Consider the following 20,328-nt stretch of genomic DNA (forward strand, 5'->3'; position numbering starts at 1 on the left):
ACACCAAATAGTATTAGCTTCTTAGGTTCTTTTTCATTTGTGAGGATTTGCATCTTTTCTTTTTCCATAGTTAATTGAATATCTTACAGGTTTTGGACCATTGGACAATGGACCATGAATAGACAATGAAAACAATCATTATTTGCAGCCCTAATTCTCACCAATATTTAATTTCACTGGTCAAATAATACTAGTTATTATCTGTACCATAGCAAAAAAATAGGTTTCCTCAGAATAGAAGTTATTATAGCAAAAATTCAGTCCTTTGTGCTTCACTTGCACTGAAGCAAGTTTGCATTTATTTTTCTTTAGCAGCTGACAAGTTAAAAAACACTGAATAGCATCAGTGTCAATATGAGCAGACCAGTATTGCGTAATAACTGGATATGAGGAAGAGATGTAGAGATTTTGGAAGACAAATTGTATTCAGAAGAGGAGTGAGGAGAAAGAGAGGCAGCAGAGCAGAATTAGAGCACTGTGAAGTGATAGCATCAGAAAACGGAGAGAAGAAACAAGAGGGTCAGTGAACAGAGAGACGACAATGGGCAGAAAGACAGATGCATTAGAGAGAGGGAACGTTTTAAAAGATGGGGAGAGGAGGAGACAGAGTGAGGCACGGGCAGTTGGAGGGATGAGCAGTGATGTGTAGACAGGAGGAAATGGATGGGTGGGAGTGGATAAGAAAAGCCACTGGTCAGGATGATCTCATCAGTCAGAGAAAGTGCTGCATCACAGGAGGGGCCACGTGAGAGAGAGAGAGAGAGTGGTAAAACGGGAACGAGACTGCATTAGTAATCTGTTATTCACTCCCGCTCTGCTGCTCTGGCTGGGAGCCAAAAAAAGACCACCAAGACTCATTACTATTTCATCCACTCAAGGACACATGCATCTCCAGTGTGCGCCGTTCACATTGTCTACAGATGTGATATTGCTGTAACAGCACAATGGGCCGTGTATTAAAAGGTGAAAATACTTGAGATGATGACACAAATTAGGAGTTCTGACTGCAACATACTGTACCTATCACATTAGAGGTGAAGTGCCCAATATGTCGACCATATCTTTGCAACAGAGGTGCTTGAGGCATCAGCAGTCTGTCACTTTATCACAAAACACACTGAGAGCAGAGAGTGGCTGCCACAGAGGAGACAAACAGGAAGCATCGACAGGGGAACTGAGTGTGTTTGTGTGTCTCCCCACCCATGCTTCGCTGTTTCCTATTCAGGCCGCCTAGTGGGACCCTGACACACACACACACACACACGCATACACACAGAAGTTGCTCAGCTGGTTTCACCCCCCCCCTTTCTTCCTCCAGCCTCCCAGTCTGTAGTCTCAGCCCGGTTGTTTTTGTCTTCTCCAGTTTCAGCTGCTCTGCCTCAGCAAGGCTGGACCTGCACACAACTGTCAAAACTGTCACATGTGCACATAAGAGCCCAGTATGTTACTGTACATCAGCACTATGTGTGTGTGTGTGTGTGTGTGTGTTGTTTTAGCTGTGAGCTACTGCAAGCTGAGTTACAGCTCCCTGCAGGCCTCGACAAATGTTTATGCTGCTGCCTTGCTTTGTGTGTGTGTTAAGGGGATGCTTTGCGGAGGCTCTTCCCTTCCCCTGCCCTTTCCTCAATCTCAGGATCAAGGGTTGTTACCGAGAAAAACATCTATTTAAAGAAACCTGTAACCCTCTCTGAGATGCCCCCCGTCATCAGAGGGGGAAGGGTGGGGGTGCATCTCAGGCATCATGGGTCATTTGATTCTCTTCATGTAACGGTGACCTATATCCAACTTGCCAAGTGTGTGAGTGTGTGTGATTCACTTTTTTTGGGAAAAGGAACCAGAGATTTCTTTCATCCTCTTCTTCAGTCACCCTTCCGTCTCCGCTCCCATTTCACAACTCTATAAGGAGCTCAAACTGGTCTGTTTGGCTCCTTCCCACCGTTCTCTGTTATTTCTTCTCTTTATCTATCTTTGCTTCACTTCCTCATTCTCTCCTGTGGATGCACACTCAGCAGCACTCAATGTCCCGGCGATGGAGAACAGGGAGTGAAGCTGAGGAGGCGAGTAACTCCCTCTGCTCCCCCTCATTCCTCCCTGTTCTCTGCCTGTAAACAGCTTCATGTTACAGAAAATGTCCTCTCATTCTTTTAGAGGGAGCTTTCCTTTTCCAACACACACACACACACACACACACACACATATGTACATACATCCACACCCACAGCCCATATGAAACTCCTCCTCTTGTTCTCTGTCTCGCTCGTGGCACGTGTTGGAGCCCCCTCCGCTTTCTGGGTTTGGTCTCCTAGTCTGAAGCTCTGCACGCTGCCCGAATCTACTTTCTGTCGGATGCCTTTTGATATGTATATCCTCTGTTCCTAATCCCCCCTTTTTTCTATGTGTCACTGGTCTACCTGAAAACACACTTACAGGCCTCATCTATCTGACCTTCCAAGCCAACAAAATAGCCATAGATGTGTTTTTTAGTTGAGAAATCGAAGTACGCTGGACTTTTTCACCCTAATGAATGAACTTTTAGGTGGGGCTGCAGGAATGACTGCTTGTTAGGTGGAAAATTTATGAAGCGCACACACACAGCACTTCATTCTTCTTGATGGAAGGGTCAGAGCAAATAGTGGTGAGATCAGGCTGTGGACTATTTTTACTATGCTGGAGATGGCGGGGTGAGATGGAGGAAGTACAGTGTATGCTCTGTTCACTGCATGTGACCGCATAAAATGAAGGGAAAGGAGATGTGGGGAAAATATGAACGGATGCCAAAAGGTCAAGAGTCGCACAGTAATTTGAGATCCGAGCTGACCAGACGCTGATATCAGCCTCATGTGGATGTGGCTTTGGCTTTGTGTAGTGGTGTGAATCTGGTTGCTGGAGCTGTAGGGTACACTGTGCAGCTGGAATGACTGTAAATTCCTTCCAGACACAGAGGGGTCTTAAAACATGTTCAGAGACATCACCACCCTTCCAAGAATTTATTTCTAGTGGAAACTTTTGAGAGTCAGCTGATTTCAGTCCAAACTACATCAAATTCAGCCACAAATATACTGGACTGTAAAGGGAGGGAGCAAAAGATGACGTTAGAGCGATGGAGGTATGCAGTCTAGTGTTTGTCAGCTGATGTTTGCTAATGTTACAGCCCAGTTGGCAGCTCTTTATGACGGATGGAGCTCTATCCTGTGCGTCAGGACAGGACAGGACCGGTCAGAGCTGGTTCTCAATGGTCCAGCGGCAGGCAGCTGAAGTTTCCACTCACTGCAGCAAACCCTCTTCCTTCTTTCATTTCTCTGTTCTTTCCTCTGAAACAGGCTCTGTCCAGTTTCCTCTTTCACCCTCCACCTGGCTTTTAGGCTCAGCATGTTTTTGTCACTCCCCAGTTCTCTTTGTCGCCTCACGATTTGCGTTTCCACTTCCATTTTCAACACTCAGCACATGCTCTTATCCAGAGTGACTCAAAAAAATATATCCAAAAGTGCAGGACAGCCAAAAAGTCTGCAGTCACAAGGGAAACTTTTAACCTCATAAAAGTATGTAAACTAGTTTTGGAGAATTTGAATGGAGATCCTAGACAGTTAACAATAAATGTGGAGCCACTATGATTCCAGACTCCCTTTTGATACATTTGTTTTACATTTACATATGATTACATTCAGAACATGGACCCAATAAAGACGTAAGTGGTAAAACAAAAATAGATTTTAGAGATCACTCTTGCCTTAAGCACTGAAATATATTCAATAAACAAAAGTGTCCATTGTATATAAGTGGATCACATGGTGTACAGTGCACACAGCATTCATCTCCTCTGCCTGCAACGATAACATTCAGCACTCTCTCCCAAACAAGATCTAATCACACCTGAGCAGGTTTCAACAGGCCCAGACGCAAGAATATTGCTTGAAACTTTATACAGAGGAATATAATAGTAAAAAATTATGGCTTTAAGTGAGCGTTTTGATCTAATATTTCTTATTTACTTCACGGTGCTGATGTATAATGTGATGGCAGGCTAGGTTCAGTCATGCTGACAAATAAAAGTTCATGAGTTCAGGTGTTTACATTTCTTTGTAAAACTCTTCCAAAAGCTGCTCTCTTATTGGCCAATCCAAAGATTAAAAACATTTACATTGCTCCAGGACAATTTGGCAGTGACCCAAGAGGCGTATGGATGTTTTTAAATGTCTTTATAGCCAAGAAGGAGAGTTTTTCAAAGGAGATTGCTTTATTGAACCTATGCTAAACAGGTTTTTGATACTGTTTTCATTTATGATCCTCATAATCCACTTTATAATCCTTAGTAAAATGACACGTGAGTCATGACAAACACCTGAGCTGCCTGGACACAGTTCAAACAAAACCCAGATATATACACAGCAAATACACTTATTGATTCGTTCTTCCATCCTTTGAAGCATCTTTTGTGTCTCAGGAGGTGACTTTGTGATTATTTCTTACACAATTTAATCACACTAATGCCTTTATCCCCCCCACCTGCACCTGCTACTAACCGAACCCTGATCTCTTATCTCCAGGTGACTGCTCTGAAGCTAAAATAGACCTTTAGTAGTGGCTATCCAAACACTAAGCCCATCTGTGTGTACCCTGCCACTCTTTGCATGGATACAGGGTGACCACAGAACTAACAAAAGAGCTATTCAGGGAAGGAGCAACAACAAAGTAGTGGGTGGGCTATCTACCTACAGGACTTCTCGCCATCCTTTTCATCAGTCACACTCTAGATAAACATACATATGGTGATATTCGATCGTTAGTGTAACTGAGATTTATGAGAGTGAAATTTCCCAAACAAACTTGGGTTATACCTCTGATTAGGAACTGTGTACATACCCAACTGGAAGGCACACTTGTTGACTTTTTTTAGGAACTGTATACATGCCATACCGTACCCTGAAAGCTGAGAAATACAGGAAACGCATTCCTTTAATGGTTGGAAAATCACCAACCAGGGATTAGAATTTTAAAAACACCTTGATTTTCAGCCGTGCTAGCAGCTAAATACCAGCAAATTGCCTGATATTCCCTTCATCCTCAGCTACTTTTTGTTTAGTGCTAATTAGCAAATGTTGATAAGCTAACACACTAAACTAAGACTATTATCATTATGTTAGCATGCTGATGTTAGCATTTAGCTCAAACAATACATTCAAACAACTAATTTAATTAATGAGCACGAGAGAACATGATGGAAAGTGTTTTTTTAATTGGAGCTGGTCCAGTAGAGCACCTATAGGGTCAAATGTGTGTTTATAACAGTACATCCATCATATCTGTTATGTACTGTTAATGCATCATTTGCTGGTTGTGTGTCTGTTAGTGCCTGAGGCCACAGCAGATTCTTTGTCCGCTAGTGTTTAACAGTCACAGACTCACCTGTCTGCATGACTGATGTGTTATTGACTCTAGTTACAAAAACACTGTTATCTGTTCCTTGTCAAGCCTGACAGCTGCTCCTCCCATCAACACACAAACCTCACGTTATCCTCACGCTGCTGAACCCATTATTCCCTACTTCTTCTTTCAGTATTACCAAACCGGTTTGTAACATGTTTTTGGGTAATAGTGGTCTCATCAGCTGACTGACAGTGACTCAGACCTAGTAACCCAGAGAAACTCCCGATGTGACGTAATTGTTGTATCAGGCCAACACTCCGCTCAGCAGCATCACAAGGACTAGATGTGCTTTCTGCATGCTGCTGCACACATGGATGGTTTGTGGTTGTCTTTGCTCTGGCACTGCACCACTGACTCTAGTAAACAGGTTTTGTTGTTTTCTTCCTCTCACTCGTGTGCTCATAGAAATGATCGCCAGTGGCATCAGTGCTTCCAAATGAACCTGTTCCCAGAACGAACAAACAAGCCTGAGTTTATAAATGGGAGAGACATCAAGGAGGTGAATGACAGAGAGGTTAGGGACTGACTCATCCACACTGTAGTGGCCTTATTCTTTTGTATCTGCTCTGAATATCTGGAATCTAAATGGGAAATTGTTCATTAAGTGAAAAGGAAAATTAGGGGCTGTATGAAAATTATTGGGTCGGTGAGGGGGGAAGTATTTTAAATCCTGCATTGTTTACATCCATGTTTACTAGGTGGCAGTCTTCTTCTTCTCTGCCTTTGTTGGCACATTGCTGTATTTTTTGGCACACTACAGCCATCTGTAGATAATTGAAATAGTGTGAAACCATTGGCAGGACTGTCATTGTGCCTCCACAAGGCAAACAGGGAACCACTCATAAAAAAACAGCTCCATAGCACAACTAGAGGTCAGAAACTCCTCAGGATACCTGTAATATATTTGCGGAACTTCCAATGTTCGCCACCAATGTACACATCATTAAAAACCTGATACAGAGACAGAACTACTGTCATCTGTATATGTCAAATGAAACAGTAGAGTGAAAGTAATCTTTTGGATGTAACTATTTATTTAATTATTAACTATATTGCAAGGTTCTGCGCTTCCAAAAAAAGTCACTATCCTACCGTCAGCCAAAAGAAAAAATAATACCTTCCCTCTTCTCTGACTCCTCTTCACCCTGAAAATTTTCATAAAGTCCCTTATTTTAAGAATTTTCCCAAGTGTTGTAGTACTAATAGAGTTCTTGCAACACCCTGAACAAGAAAAATGAGTCATTATCACAAGCTAGAGGATAAAGTGCTTGAACGTTAGTGGTCAAATCTGAACCTGTTGACTCTGCATAGCTATCATGAGTTAGCCTTGATTCATTATGCACAAGCTGAGTTGGCCATTTGTGTCTCCTCTCCTCTTCTCTCCACCAATTCGGCCAAAGGTCACCCATCATACCCCAATGTTGTCAGTCTGTCAGTCTCCTCCTGTCAAGTGTCATAACTGGATTCTTCCAGTCGAGCGCTGCTCCAGAGAAACAGGAGCAGAGAAATTCGGCGCCCTTGTTATTTTGGAAGTCATAGCAGGGGCGTAGTGATTTTCGGTGCTCACCTTTGGTCCAATTAACCCAGAGAGAGACGTCTGTGGGGTGAGAGGGTTCAAGCAGCTGCCTAACAAGCTGCACCCCTGCTGTGAACACAGCGGCTGGATGGACGAGTGGATGGACACATGAGGAAAATGAGAGAGGGGGAATTTTGAGCGCATTTTCGCTATTTATGAACCATAATAATGCTTCTACTGAGGAGTTATGTCCTCATTTTTATCTCCCTGCCTCCGTTCATCCATTGCTTCATTCACTGCTGTTGACGAAGAGTTTGAGTACCTTTAAAGTAAATCAACTGACAAAGATGATAAATCTCTCAGCCACATTTTGCTCTCACACTCTGTTGTTTTTTGCTCTCTGTTTTTGACTTCCTGAGGAAGGCTGTTTACAGTTTGAAGTTGACTAGTGAAGAACATCGTGTGCTGTTGTCTAGAGTTGAGGGTTGAGTGTATTACGCAAGACTCTCTGGATTTTCTCTCTCTGCTTCTTTGCTTCAAATGCTGGAACGAAAAACAGTGCAAAAAACACATGCCGCAGCACAGGGTGTACTTTGTGGCGAAAGCTTATCAATAGTCAATAATGTAAAGCAGCAGGGTTAGGTTTTTGCCTGCATATGTGAAATTTGACATCTTTTTGTAGATTATGGAAGGAGAAAATATGACAAGAGATAATTGTGAAAGCTAACATGCTGTCAGAACAAAAGAACTAAATCCAATTATAGATATAATTTGGGCTGCATAGTGTGCAGTGTGCATTAAGTATGGAAGGCGTTTCATGCCAGCGTCTTGGCGTCAAAGGCAGAAAACTCCTCATTTTTATCACTAGTGCACAGAGGTGATACACTTCAGAGGGCTTTTAATCCATGCTAGCGGTATAGCTCTTGGGATGGCAATGTCTTTTGTTTGGTTCACCACTTTTGTCCAGTCTCTAAATATCTCAACAACTATTAGATGGGTTGCCATGAAATTATGTGCAAACGTTCATGGTCATGATCCTCTGACTTTTCGTCCAGCACCGCCAGCAGGTTGACATTTGCTATTTTGAGTAAAATGTCTGGATGGATCACCATGACATTTGGTTCAGCCATTCATGTTCCCCTCGGGATGAATTATAACAACTTTGGTGACCTAACTTTTCCTCTAGTGTTGTCATCAGGTCAAAATTTGGATTTTCCCAGTACTTTGGTTTATGAACAAATACCTGCAAAACTAATGACATTCTTTTAGTCATGAGTGCGTGTACATGTTTGTGCTGACATTAGCATTTAGCCCAAAGCATTGCTGTGCTAAGCACACCCTCACAGAACCTCTAGCATGGCTGTAGACTCTCAGCCGTTTCTCTTCCTCCACTGTGACATTTGAGAAGCGCAAGACCAATCTGTGCTTCTGCATGGTGTGTTAGAAAGGGATAATTGATTTTTTCTCGTTTTAGGCCCCACGCTAATAGTTTTTCATGGTGGTGTAAATCATATTCAGATGTTATAACGTGGTCAAGATTGAGATTATCCAGCGTGTTTTCAATTAATCTGTTGACATCACGTGTTTTTGTGTGTTTTCATGTGTGATTAAGTGTGTAGTCTGAGCCCTGCTGTTCTCTCTGCTCTCTTCTCAGCTGCCCAACATGTTTGGAGACCTGAGGTCGACCTTCATTGCCCTGATGATTGGATCCTACGCCTCCTCTGCTGTCACTTTCCCCGGCATCAAGGTAACATTTGATTTATGCAGCCAATTACATCAAAATCCAAAACATAAAATCTGTTCTCACCCATTAGATATGGTTTCTTCCTAAAAACATGATGCAGTTGGTAAATCAGAACGAATTACACTGCTACCTATCATGTGTTATCGATTCTCCATTATGATGTATTTGTTTGGGGTCCTGTCTGACTGCTTGTAGGTGATTTATGATCTGGGTGTCGCCTTCATCACCATCCTGCTGGTTTGGGCTGGCTGCGCCTGCCTCGTCTTCCTCAACTGCTTCGTCAACTGGCCTCTGGAGCCCTTCCCTGGCCCAGAGGACATGGACTTCACGTAAGACTACTTGACTACTACAAACTCTCTCTGGCACACATACAAAGGCAGATACACATTTCTGTAGCCTCCAGCTATCCTTTCTAAGCAGCCATTGTAACGTTATTAGCTAAACTCAGTTTATATGTGATGTAAATTGATTCCAGCTGTGTGCCGTCTGTACAATCTACATTCTCCAGAGATCACCACAGTCCTACACACACATACAGGATTGCATAGACATGCATGTTCACACACTCAAGCACACTAAATCCTAGTTTAATGCAGCGGAGGCCAAGTTAACCCTAAAGACAGGAAATACCATAAAACCAGAGGAAGAGCTGGCTTTGCTCTCATTCACCTGGATCTTTTGTTTCATCCCGTCCTTTCCCTTTACCTCCCTGTCTTTGCTGACATTTTTTGTTATTTTCTTCTTCCTGTTTTAATTGAACAGTTTACTGTGCTCTGTGTCTTGTGCTCACAATCATCTTACACTTTCTCCTCTCCTTCCACCGTTCCCTCAGGGTGAAGATCAAGTTCAGCTGGCTGGGCTTTGACCACAAGATCACAGGGAAGCAGTTTTATCGGCAGGTGACCACTGTGGGGCGGCGTCTCAGTGTTGGCAACTCCATAAAGCAGCAACACCAGCCGCCCAAAGACCTGGCTTCACAGGAGGCCAACAAGCTGTGCCTGTCCACCGTTGACCTGGAGGTGAAGTGCAAGGCCAAGGAGGAGAGTAAGTCTGAAACTGGAGATCAAACTTTAATAGTTCTGGGAGTTGCTTTGGGAATCTGTAGTAAGGCAGTAGTAAAAGTAGAAACCAATTGGTAAAGTTTAAATTTAACTGAGTAGGTGCTGCTTGGACAACTTCTGGTATTGCACTCTCCATACAAGCCCATTCACATTTTTTTTCATGGCCTTTATTGCCATCCAAGACTGGAATTCCCAACATGCTGCTGAGAGAATGTCACAACAGCTGCCTGTGTCTGCAAGAGAGACAGAATCCTAATGGTAAAACAGAGCTTTTCAAAAATTCAGATAAGTCAACATAAGCGCTCCCTTGTGCTCTAATGATTCAGTCTCAAGCAAAGACAGTCCCACCATTTTTCACGTCCCCTTTGCCAACTTATGAATATTCATCTTATGGTTTTCAAAAGCCGGTCTGCTGTTAGAGTCGGCGTTGTGAATGAAGTGAGCAGGAGAGTACATCTGTGCCAGATCTGTCTGAAAGCTCCATGATGGACAAAGGCTTTCGAGATAACAGTCCATCCCATGGTCCTGGGGAAGAATAGTAATATGAGCATGTTATAAAGTGCTCCATTGGGACCCAAATCATTAAGCTGCTTCTGTTCTCTTAATGTATATGTTTGTAATTGATTAAAGCTTGGCAATGAAATTATTTAATATTAAACACCGTGATATACAACACAAGGTAAATGTGGCCACAATCCCACCCCCCTGATATAAGTTTGACACCAAAAAAGTATTAATTATGATTTTTACAATGTACTGTATTTATTAATTTACTTGTCATATTTTTGTTACTTTTCTCCTGACCCAATTGTAAAAAAAAGAATTTGCCACACTGCCAGGAATATAATTCTGGTGTAGAAATACTAAATCCCTTAATTTCTTTTTGATTTAAAGCTGCACAATTCAATATTTTTTACATTAACAATGAGTCAAATGACTTTGTGTAATGTGAAATGCGTCGCTCATAGTGTCAACTCCACAGATAATAATCACCTGACTTTGCGATTCCTCTCAGCTCTATGACACGTTTTTTACTCTTTTTGTTTGTGGTTTTGGTTTTCCGGCACACAAGCTACACTCTTATTAACCTCATTGTAAGCTGCAACTGTATGTTATCAACACCAAACATTGGCAAGACAAGTTAGTGATTAGCTAATGAACTTTGTGGAGCACTTAGCCACCGAGATAGAACTTGGTGAAGACCAAAAAAGAGTGAATCGTGGACTTATATTCATCACAAACACGACTCCAAATGTATGCTTAAGTTGCACCATGCCTGCTGGAACATCAGGGTCTGACCTAGATCTGTACACAACAATTAGGCACAAACACAACTTACATCCCAATGGTACCCCTTAAATGCCCCTTTACCTCTGCCCTACATCCACACTAAGCTAATTTCTGTTACCACTACACCTCCAGGTCTCCTGAGGCCCTCCCACTTTCCTCCAGCCCCTCTGGTTCTCCCATACTGGGGTCAGGGACTCCCAGCAGGGGTGGCCTGGTTACTCCCCTCTTGGTCTCTTTGGTACCAAATGGACCGTGGAATCTGTTCAGACCCCATTCTTAGAAAAGCCGCTCAGCAGGTGTGGAACTGGCTGGCAGGGAGCTCTAGAGAAGCATTATTGTGGGTTGAAGGCCAAGCATCAGCTGGTCGTCTGCATGTGTGTGTGTGTGTGTGTGTGTTCAGAGTGCAGTCAGGATGCACATGGTTGGTTTCATAACAGCTGGACATGTTCTGTCTGCCAGCAGATTTAAAGAGGCCCATATTACACACACTCATAAACCGGTTTCTCTCTAATTTGATGGCACCGGTGAAGGTTTCAGTGTATTTAATTATTAGTTGTTGTGTCTTTTCGTCATATCTGTTGAGGTTTTAAGCGCCTTTTGAATTTGAATTAAACACAAATCATGTAGCTGTACTGACACTCTCAACACAGTGTACTAGTTTGGTATACAAACTACATCCTGAGCCAGCACTGAAGACGGGCAGAGAGGGTCTTTTTCTACTTCTTTGCTCAGATTTTTAAGTCAAAATGAAATACATACTGTGTACTTTGTGTTTCTTATTGCTCAACCTCTTCAAGACCTTTTTTTTAAATCTTGAAATTGATGGTTGTCAGGTTGCTTTTTATCATATTATAGCTACTTGTGCATTGATCAATGCAGGAACAATATCAAACCACGCATTTCTTCAGCCATGCTTGTAGTGTGGCTTTAGGGATGTCAGTGTTGGTTGGTCAGGCCACCACTTCGGTCCAGATTGAAATATCTCTACAACTATTGACCTTTCTTGTTACTCCATGAAATTATTTGGTACCGATATCCACAGTGCCAAGAGGAAGAATCCTAATGACATGTGATCCCGACCAGCAGGTCAAAATTTCACTTATCCAGTCAAATATCTCAAAATGTAATACATAATTCGGCCTAATATGTTGTACAAACATTTGTGGTTCCTGACAATATAGCCTTCTGACTTTGGGGATCCTCTGTCTTTTCCCTTAGTGCACTGTATGGTTGACATTCATGATTTTGAGTGAAATGTCTCAACAAACTGTGATGCCATTGTGAGTTTTCATGTGTTGTGCTAATTAGCACATCAGCTTGCTGACATGCTAAGCTGACATGGTGGTCAGCGTAAACATTACCTGCTAAGGTTAACATTCACAATGTTAGCGTGCTGATGTTAGCATTTAGATAATGTTAATGCAGTCTCACATGACCACTATTTTGACCAGAGGCAGAAAGACAGATAGGGTGTTAATGTAAAAATGGCCTCATGCTCTTATTCTAACAATTATCAAGCAATGCATGTTCATATAAAAAATTACAATGCCTTGCGAGCATGACTTGTGACCAAACAAATCCTTTAATTAAGCCTCGGATGGATACCTGTTGTTCTGGGTAATAAACCCAGCTCCATCTGTGCACCAACCATTAATTGGTTTGTCCAGCACTTCACCATATGGGCTGTTGTGTCCATTTTCTATTTATATTCACAAGTTAGATTAATGATCAACTTGCCCTAGAATCCTCCTGTCATGTCACCTATAGTTTTACCTCGTTGACATTTGATCTTTTAAAATCCATCTCTTGTGAGTCCCCCAACTTTGTGGAAGTGCAATAGTAAATCATTGGGGTATCCTTTTAATATGTAATTTTTAAAATCTTGTCCAGCAGTGGGTGTTATATATTCAAGGGTATTTTTGTAACCTGACAGATATCTACTGCCTGCCCACAGTGTTACAGTGAAACAACATTCAAATCCAATATTTCCACAGACTCTACTCTGCTGTTCTTCTTCTTTTTCACTGGAACATATGTAAAGCTTGTGGCCTGCACAGTCTATGGAAATATTGGATTTAAATGTTGGTTTTGCAAACATTTTAACGGTAAGGCAGTAGATCTATGATATCACAAAAATACCCTTGAAGATACAACCTGCTGCTTGATAATGTAAACGTTTATTTTTGTACATCAGGAACACAATATAACTGAATAACCGAGTAATGTACGGTTAACCCCAGTGTTTGGGAAACTCTCGGATACTTTGATACTTTCAAATTAATAATTATTTTGTAAAAAAGACAGTGAAAAATAATGTTAAATAAAAAAAACCCATTTCATTGTAAGTCTTCATGTTGCTGTGTTCAGAGAGGGATCTCTGTACTAGGAAATGTGAACACAGACTTGGCTATATCTGATATTTAATAAGAAGTCACAGATTTGATCTAGCCTTGACTCTAATGACTGTTCTCTTCTCTCATTTCCTCTGCAGCTCAGTCCTTCATGAAGAGTATCTTCAGTCCCATTTTCCTGCTGAGTCTTGTCACCATGTGTGTGACCCAACTGCGCCTCATCTTCTATATGGGGGCCATGAACACCATCCTGGAGTCACTGACAAACAGAGACCTCAGTACAGGTGTGTGTGTGTGTGCTTTTGCTTGCACATAGTGGATTAAACTCTACTCAAAAACACAGATTATTTTATCTGAATGGTTTCTGTTTTTTTCCTTTAACATCTGACCATAGCCTTTAATTGTTGCTCTGGATGTTCACTCCTTAGACTCTTTTCTCTCTGCTCCATGACAACTAACAGTCCTCTCTCAGCTGCTTTTTGCTCAGCTTAACTGCCTTTATTGTTTGTTTTTAACTCCCCTCCATCTCTGTTCGTCTCCCTTGCTCTCTGTCTTTTCCTGTCATGCTGGCTTCCTGCTGCTGTTTCAGTGGAGAAGATGCAAGTGGGTAAGAGACTTCAGGCTGAACTTTTAAACTTCTAACCATGTACATTCTTCAGCCTCTCTCCTCAGCTGTCTGTCCTCTTTATCTGTCTTGTGAGAGCACAACGTCTGGGGTAAAATTTGTGGTCACAACCCATAAAGCCCCTGTAACTTCCACAAAACTGTCTCTATATCCCTTACAATGTCTTTGCCTGTTTCTATGTGCACACTCCTCCAAGCTACTCATCCTACTCGATCCCAGTTCAACAACTCGAAGAATAGCGTAAAACGATGATCCTAACTTTCTGCACTGTTGTCTGTCTCTCAGTGAGTGTCTACGCGTCCATCTTCGGCGTGCTCCAGCTTTTGTGTCTGATCACCTCTCCTGTGATTGGCTACGTCATGGACTGGAAACTCAAAGACTGCGAGGATGAGAACGAGAAGTGCACCAAAAGGTGAGGGTGCGCAAAAATCACAACAAAGAAAAAGAAAAACATATTAGTGTTGAGAAAAAGATCATTTCTGATGTTTACTGTTAATTGAAATTACCAAATGTGAAGAAGGTAATGTTCTATTGTCTTTTCTATCAGAGAGCCCGGTCAGCCCCGTCGCCCTGACAAAACAATTCAGAAGATCATCAATGCCACTAGAGCCTTCATCTTCACCAACCTCCTCCTGGTTGGCTTTGGAATAACCTGCCTCATCCCCAGCCTGCCGCTTCAGGTAGGCAAACACCCACACTGGTGGATAGAGAGCTGTTTTATTGGTTCCTCACATATCTTAAGCAGTTAGAGTCCTTCAGAGATTAAGGCTCTTTCATGCTTTTTGAGGATGCACATTTCCCAGCATGTGCTGTTGAACCCCTGAGTCTCCTTCAAAGGGGGAGTTAACACTGCAGAGAGGGAGAGACTGAGAGATGTACATGATGTTCAAAAGGGAGCAATTCACATGGCAATGCAGTTCCTGATGTTTCTAAGTGCTCCAGTGACACCTACTGGACAAAAGAATCATTGCATGTTATTTACTTGTTCTGAATCAGTCTCATTTATCAAAGATGAAAGCCATTTCACATTGAAGACACGCAAGCTGTGAACTGACCTGGTACCTAATAGAATCTTTTTTTCCCTCTTTTCTCCTTCTCTTCAGATTCTATCCTTCATCCTGCACACTATCGTCAGAGGTTTCATCCACTCTGCAGTCGGAGGCCTCTATGCTGCTGTGTAAGTGTATATGTTCAAAAGCTAACAGCATAACAATGCATCATAATACCACAGACTATACCATTTATTATATATATATATATATATATATATATATATATTACATGGCCAAAAGTATGTGGACACGAAACATTACAACCATTTGTGATTGTTGAAAATGAGATTCCAAAACCATGGACATGAATATGCTGCTATATCAGCCCACACTCTTCTGTGAATGCAGGCTGATAGATTTTGGAAACTGGCTGCAGGGATTTGTGCCAGTTCAGCCACAACAGCATTAGTTGGGCTGAGCACTGATGTTTGGGAACGAGGCCTGGGGCCCATTTCACCAAATCTGCAACACACAAGCTGCGATTTGCAACATGAAATAAATTCCTTTGTGTTCATTTTGACACGCTTCTTAATCATAGTTGTGACCCATGCGTGAGTGTGTTAGAGCTTTTTAGGACTTGCAAATTTATCTGAAATTTGTTCACCCTAAAGGTGTTGGCTGGGGTTAAGGACAGGGTTGGGTTAGTGATAAAACCTTTTTAAACTTACCATCTGAGACATGTTGTTTTTTCACTGCAGGTACCCATCCTCCCAGTTTGGCAGCCTGACAGGCATGCAGTCTCTGATCAGTGCTCTGTTCGCCCTGCTCCAGCAGCCTCTCTTCATGGCCATGATGGGACCCCTGGACAAAGACCCTCTATGGGTAAGATAACAAAAATAATTGGATATTAGCATAAGTGAGTGAAGGAGCAAATGCAGTGGAAATGATTCAGGCCTCCAGGGGAGGTTAAAGCTCTCTTAACATTGGAACTGTGATATTTTGTATTTTTGGCCAATGCCAGTGTGTCAGTCTGACCCTCATGTTGTCTTTAGGTGAATGTGGGCCTGTTGGTGCTGAGCATGCTAGGATTTTGCCTGCCCTTGTACCTGCTGTGCCACAGCCGCCACCTCCAGCGCCTCAGAGACGAGCAGGACGAGGATCCCAAGATTTACGTCAAGATCAACAATGGCAGCAAGCCCGAGGCCTTTGTCTAGACAACGAAGAAGAGTTTTCAAAAACTGAAGAGGACAAGCCAAACTAAAGAGAGAGAGAAGAAGAGCGGGGAAGGGATAAATTCATTCACCCTGTCCTCCCTGTTGCTGCGGCGCCTCTCTCAGTTCGTCTGCACTCACAGATGACTCACAAATCCCTTACATTCCCCACACACACATTTTCACACACCATTATACAGTACTGCCAATCATATTTGGTCAAACATGACTGCACAGTGCACATCACTGTGACACCCAGTTTCATCTTCCTTGTTGCTATACACTGTGAGAAACCTGGCACACACACACATCTTTTCTAGCCACTTGGAGGCTGAACTGGGGAAAAAATAGACTAATGGGAGAAAGAAGCAGTGACAGACTCATTATAACTCCCCAAATGACTCCTCTTCACATCTTTTCCTCACTCTTGCCAATTTTGATTTATGTGCCGTTATGTCTTTCACTGTTGGTCGACTGGTTCAACCTCTGTCTGTCTGTCCTCCCACTTAAAAAAATGTAAAAGAAGAAGATGCCAGCCAATGGAAAGCCACAGTGAGGAGATTTCAGAGTGACAGTATTGTGCTTTTGAGCCACCTCACGTAAAAACTGGTGCGTTATGAACATGAACATGCCAGTAACCATCATGACCTTTGCTTTCCGACTGGTCCAGGTTTGTCTGTGGTTCTCTGATGCATGATTCGCCCAGTAAATTGTCATCTTTCTCAGACAGCGCAGTTTTTAACGGAGCTGCCTGTCGTCTGTTTAATTTGAGGAAGTCCTAAAGTGGCATCCTAAGTCATGGCATCTCTGCTCCCTCCTGTGCTCGAGGGCATTAAGATGAATAAGGCTCTACAGACACCAGTATTGGTAGCAGCTCAGTGGATCAAAATACACAGTTTGAGTGATATGATGGCTTTAAAGTTGGTCAAGAAAACACTGCAGTGAGAAACTGGTTTTTAGCATTAGATAAACTACACTGCATGCCAGAGACACTGCTGGTTTTATGTTATATAACTTTTTCACTAGTGCAGGAAGACACACTCAACTTGCCATGTCGGTCCTTTCATGTGTTTGTATCACTGGACTGTATCACATTTTGAATATTTGTTGTTTTTCTCCAATGTATTTACTTGCAATATGATTGCAGATGTGTTGTTAAAATCTTTGTTCCTTATATATGATGGGACAATGTGGAGAAAGAAATGTGTTTAGAGTAGGTAGACGGGACAAAGATGACGTAATGTGTTTGTAAAGGTTGGAGTGGTGTAGAGGTTATTCTACCTGCTACACACATGAAATTGAAAGTCTTGATTCATTGTAGCAATAAGTGCTTCTGTGAGGTGCTGGGCAACATGTAGACATACAATCACACACTGAGGCAAAAGTGTATATTTTATGGACTGTATTTCTAAATCAAAAAAAGGTGCTAATTGAATCACAGAAATGTGTTTGCATTTTGCTTTAGGGGGGAATTGAGGTCACTTTACCACAAAGGCAACAATTTGTCATCAAATTTCAAGAGCTAAACAAACGTTGTAATTTTTGACACCGAGGATTCCAAAGAACCAATCGAGTTTACTAATGTTTATCACTACTCTGGTCTTGGTTTCCAATCAGTTTTGTGGTAATTCCGCACTGTAACACAAAGTGCAACCACAGCAGCAGCTCTGGGAAACTTGAACTCACCTCTTACAGACACAAAGGGAGACTTAACACACTTGAAGGCTAGCAAGCTGATAAAGACACATCACTCCAGCTTCTCATAAAAACTGGAATGTGATGAGACTCAATGCAGCCAATAGAGTCTTTGTCTGTGAGAGAAAAGCCCAGAACAGAAGCACGGGGCATGTGGAGAAGGAGATAGATAGATAATAATCACTTGTTGGATTCAGTCTACTGACTTCAAATGCCATACGGTGAAGCTCCTCAGATATTTTCTGCCTGGCAGTAACTCACAGAGGCACTTCCAAAGACAGCCATGATCCTCAGAGTGCCTCTCTATGTGTACAGATGATGGGAGGAGTTGATCCAGGCAGGATGTGGCACACCCAGGCCCTCTCTCCCTTCATCTATCTATCCATCCATCCATTGCTTTCATCCGCTCATTCATCCGCAAATATGTCTTGAAATGATCACCAGTGACAGGCTACAGAGCTGAGAGACAAGTGTCTGCTGCCATCAGATGCTCCCAATGAATGACTAAGTGAGAAGTGAATGGCACATGATGCACTTTAGACCTCCAAAATGGACCTCAGTTGTGTATTTCTGAATGGCCTGCCCCCACTGTATCGTACACACAGTGCATGGCTGCTTACTAGTGGTGCATGATGCAAAGAATGTATACTCCGAGCTTCAGATGTAGATTTGTAATTCAGAACATGGGAACGGAAAGATGCTGTTATTTTTTTATATTCACAGAAAAGAAACTATTGCTTCACATGTTCATTATATCGCCTTTTATGTGCACGGACAGTGTGGCAGACGCTTGTCTCTCAGTTTGTTACCTATAAAGGTGCAAAGACAAATGTATGGAGTGAAATGAGTGCCGTAATTATTTAAACGTGTTATGTGAGAGTGACATGTGTGAGCTTTAGTGAAGTGGAAAAACAAATTGTTCACTTGTATTTAAAAGTTTTTGCATAAGAAAAATACGTTCACAAACAAATTGAATGTTGTTAATGCAAGCCTGGTGGACAGTTGTGTAGAAAAATGAAATCATGCAGAACAAAGTAATGAATTTTCGCACAATATCTATCACCAGTACGTTTTTTGAATATGTCAATATCCCGACCAAGGTCAATGAACAAAAAGTGGATCCTTTTCAATAACCTTACTGTGCAGGAATTCATTACATTCTTTTGCATTTTTATGCACTAATTTATGTTTTTTGCCCAGACCCTCATTTCTAGAGAGAAGTGATGAAAGACGAATCAGATTTTTTAAAATTCATCAATTTTCATTTGTTCTTTGTAGATACAAACCTACATTTGATGAAAAAAGGAGGAAAAGTGTGTCCCTAAACACCAATTTTGTACTTCAGATACAATATTGTAGATTTGTGCTCTGAAACATACAAATGTGAATTTATTTGCTGTGAACAAATCTTCAATTAGTGTACTTTTTTTTCATGTCACAAAACCGTATCCACGGGTGTCAATCTTAAAACACATGTAAGAAATTACGGCATTAATTTGATTCCATAGAGTGTGTCTATTAGAAAACTGGTGTGACCTGTAACTGACGTCCATGTGGCTTGGCATGCTGTTAAGATGAGAGATAAAGGGCAGGTACAGATATAGTCTGATGCAGTACTTTCCTCCAGCGCTATGAATGTGGGTGATGATGGACGTTGATTTTTCATTTGCCTGGAAACCCTTCTTGAGATAAGTGATGAGTTACCAGGTAAAAACTTCATTCCCTCAAAATAGGGAAACTATCAGCACTTTCCTTCACTGCCGTACCTTAAACGACTCACTCTGTCCTTGACACCATCACCTTCCCGGTCTGATATGATTCACCCCAACCTCCCTAGGATAACGTTTCTGCAGTAGTTTGGTTTATTGATTGATGTATTGATGAATCGTTTATCATCTGAAGATGAATCCTAGTGTCCGCTTTTGCTCACGGGTGTTTTTATGGCTGCTTGTGATGATAGGAAACGGGGATTTCAGCTGGAACACCGACGCCTTGTTTCCCTCCCCTTAGCATGAACCTTTTGTGTATTTTTCTACCTACCATAGTTTTGTTGTCTTTTATTTAGCTTTTTTTTCTTCTGATGTTTACAAAGATTTGTATTTTCATGTTCTTATATTGTATATTTGGTTTTCTCTTGTCTTGTACCACAGTATAGCCATTGTCATTGACGTTTCAAGTCATGTTTCAACTGAAAGACAAAACGACAGATCAATATATGAAGCAAAATAAAGACAATAATTTGTATAAATGTGTCTCTTATTTCAAATGGCAGACATTATTGACGGAAGGACAATACTTTCTCACAGCAGTAGGGGTCACACTCTCACTGTATTTCCAATACTCCTGATCTCTAGAGTAGAACATAACAGAGATATCTGCTGCTTGATAAAAGATATGTAGCAGCATTTTGTAGGTAAAC

At 41.8% G+C, this 20,328-nt stretch overlaps 1 protein-coding gene across 1 annotated transcript in view; it reads left to right on the top strand.

Moving 5' to 3' along the window:
* LOC137185679 (large neutral amino acids transporter small subunit 4-like) overlaps nt 1-20,157 on the top strand; it is a 30,992-nt gene extending 10,835 nt beyond the window's left edge. Inside the window, exons 6-14 of the mRNA XM_067593972.1 lie at nt 8,595-8,687; nt 8,880-9,013; nt 9,517-9,728; nt 13,527-13,670; nt 14,297-14,423; nt 14,559-14,691; nt 15,115-15,188; nt 15,762-15,885; nt 16,056-20,157. Of these exons, the coding sequence (XP_067450073.1) occupies nt 8,595-8,687; nt 8,880-9,013; nt 9,517-9,728; nt 13,527-13,670; nt 14,297-14,423; nt 14,559-14,691; nt 15,115-15,188; nt 15,762-15,885; nt 16,056-16,217 (1,203 nt within the window). The 3' untranslated portion in view covers nt 16,218-20,157. The remainder of the gene's footprint in view (nt 1-8,594; nt 8,688-8,879; nt 9,014-9,516; nt 9,729-13,526; nt 13,671-14,296; nt 14,424-14,558; nt 14,692-15,114; nt 15,189-15,761; nt 15,886-16,055) is intronic.
* The last annotated feature ends 171 nt before the right edge of the window (nt 20,158-20,328 follow it).

Source organism: Thunnus thynnus, chromosome 7 (genome assembly GCF_963924715.1).
Source record: "Thunnus thynnus chromosome 7, fThuThy2.1, whole genome shotgun sequence".
Taxonomy (NCBI): domain Eukaryota; kingdom Metazoa; phylum Chordata; class Actinopteri; order Scombriformes; family Scombridae; genus Thunnus; species Thunnus thynnus.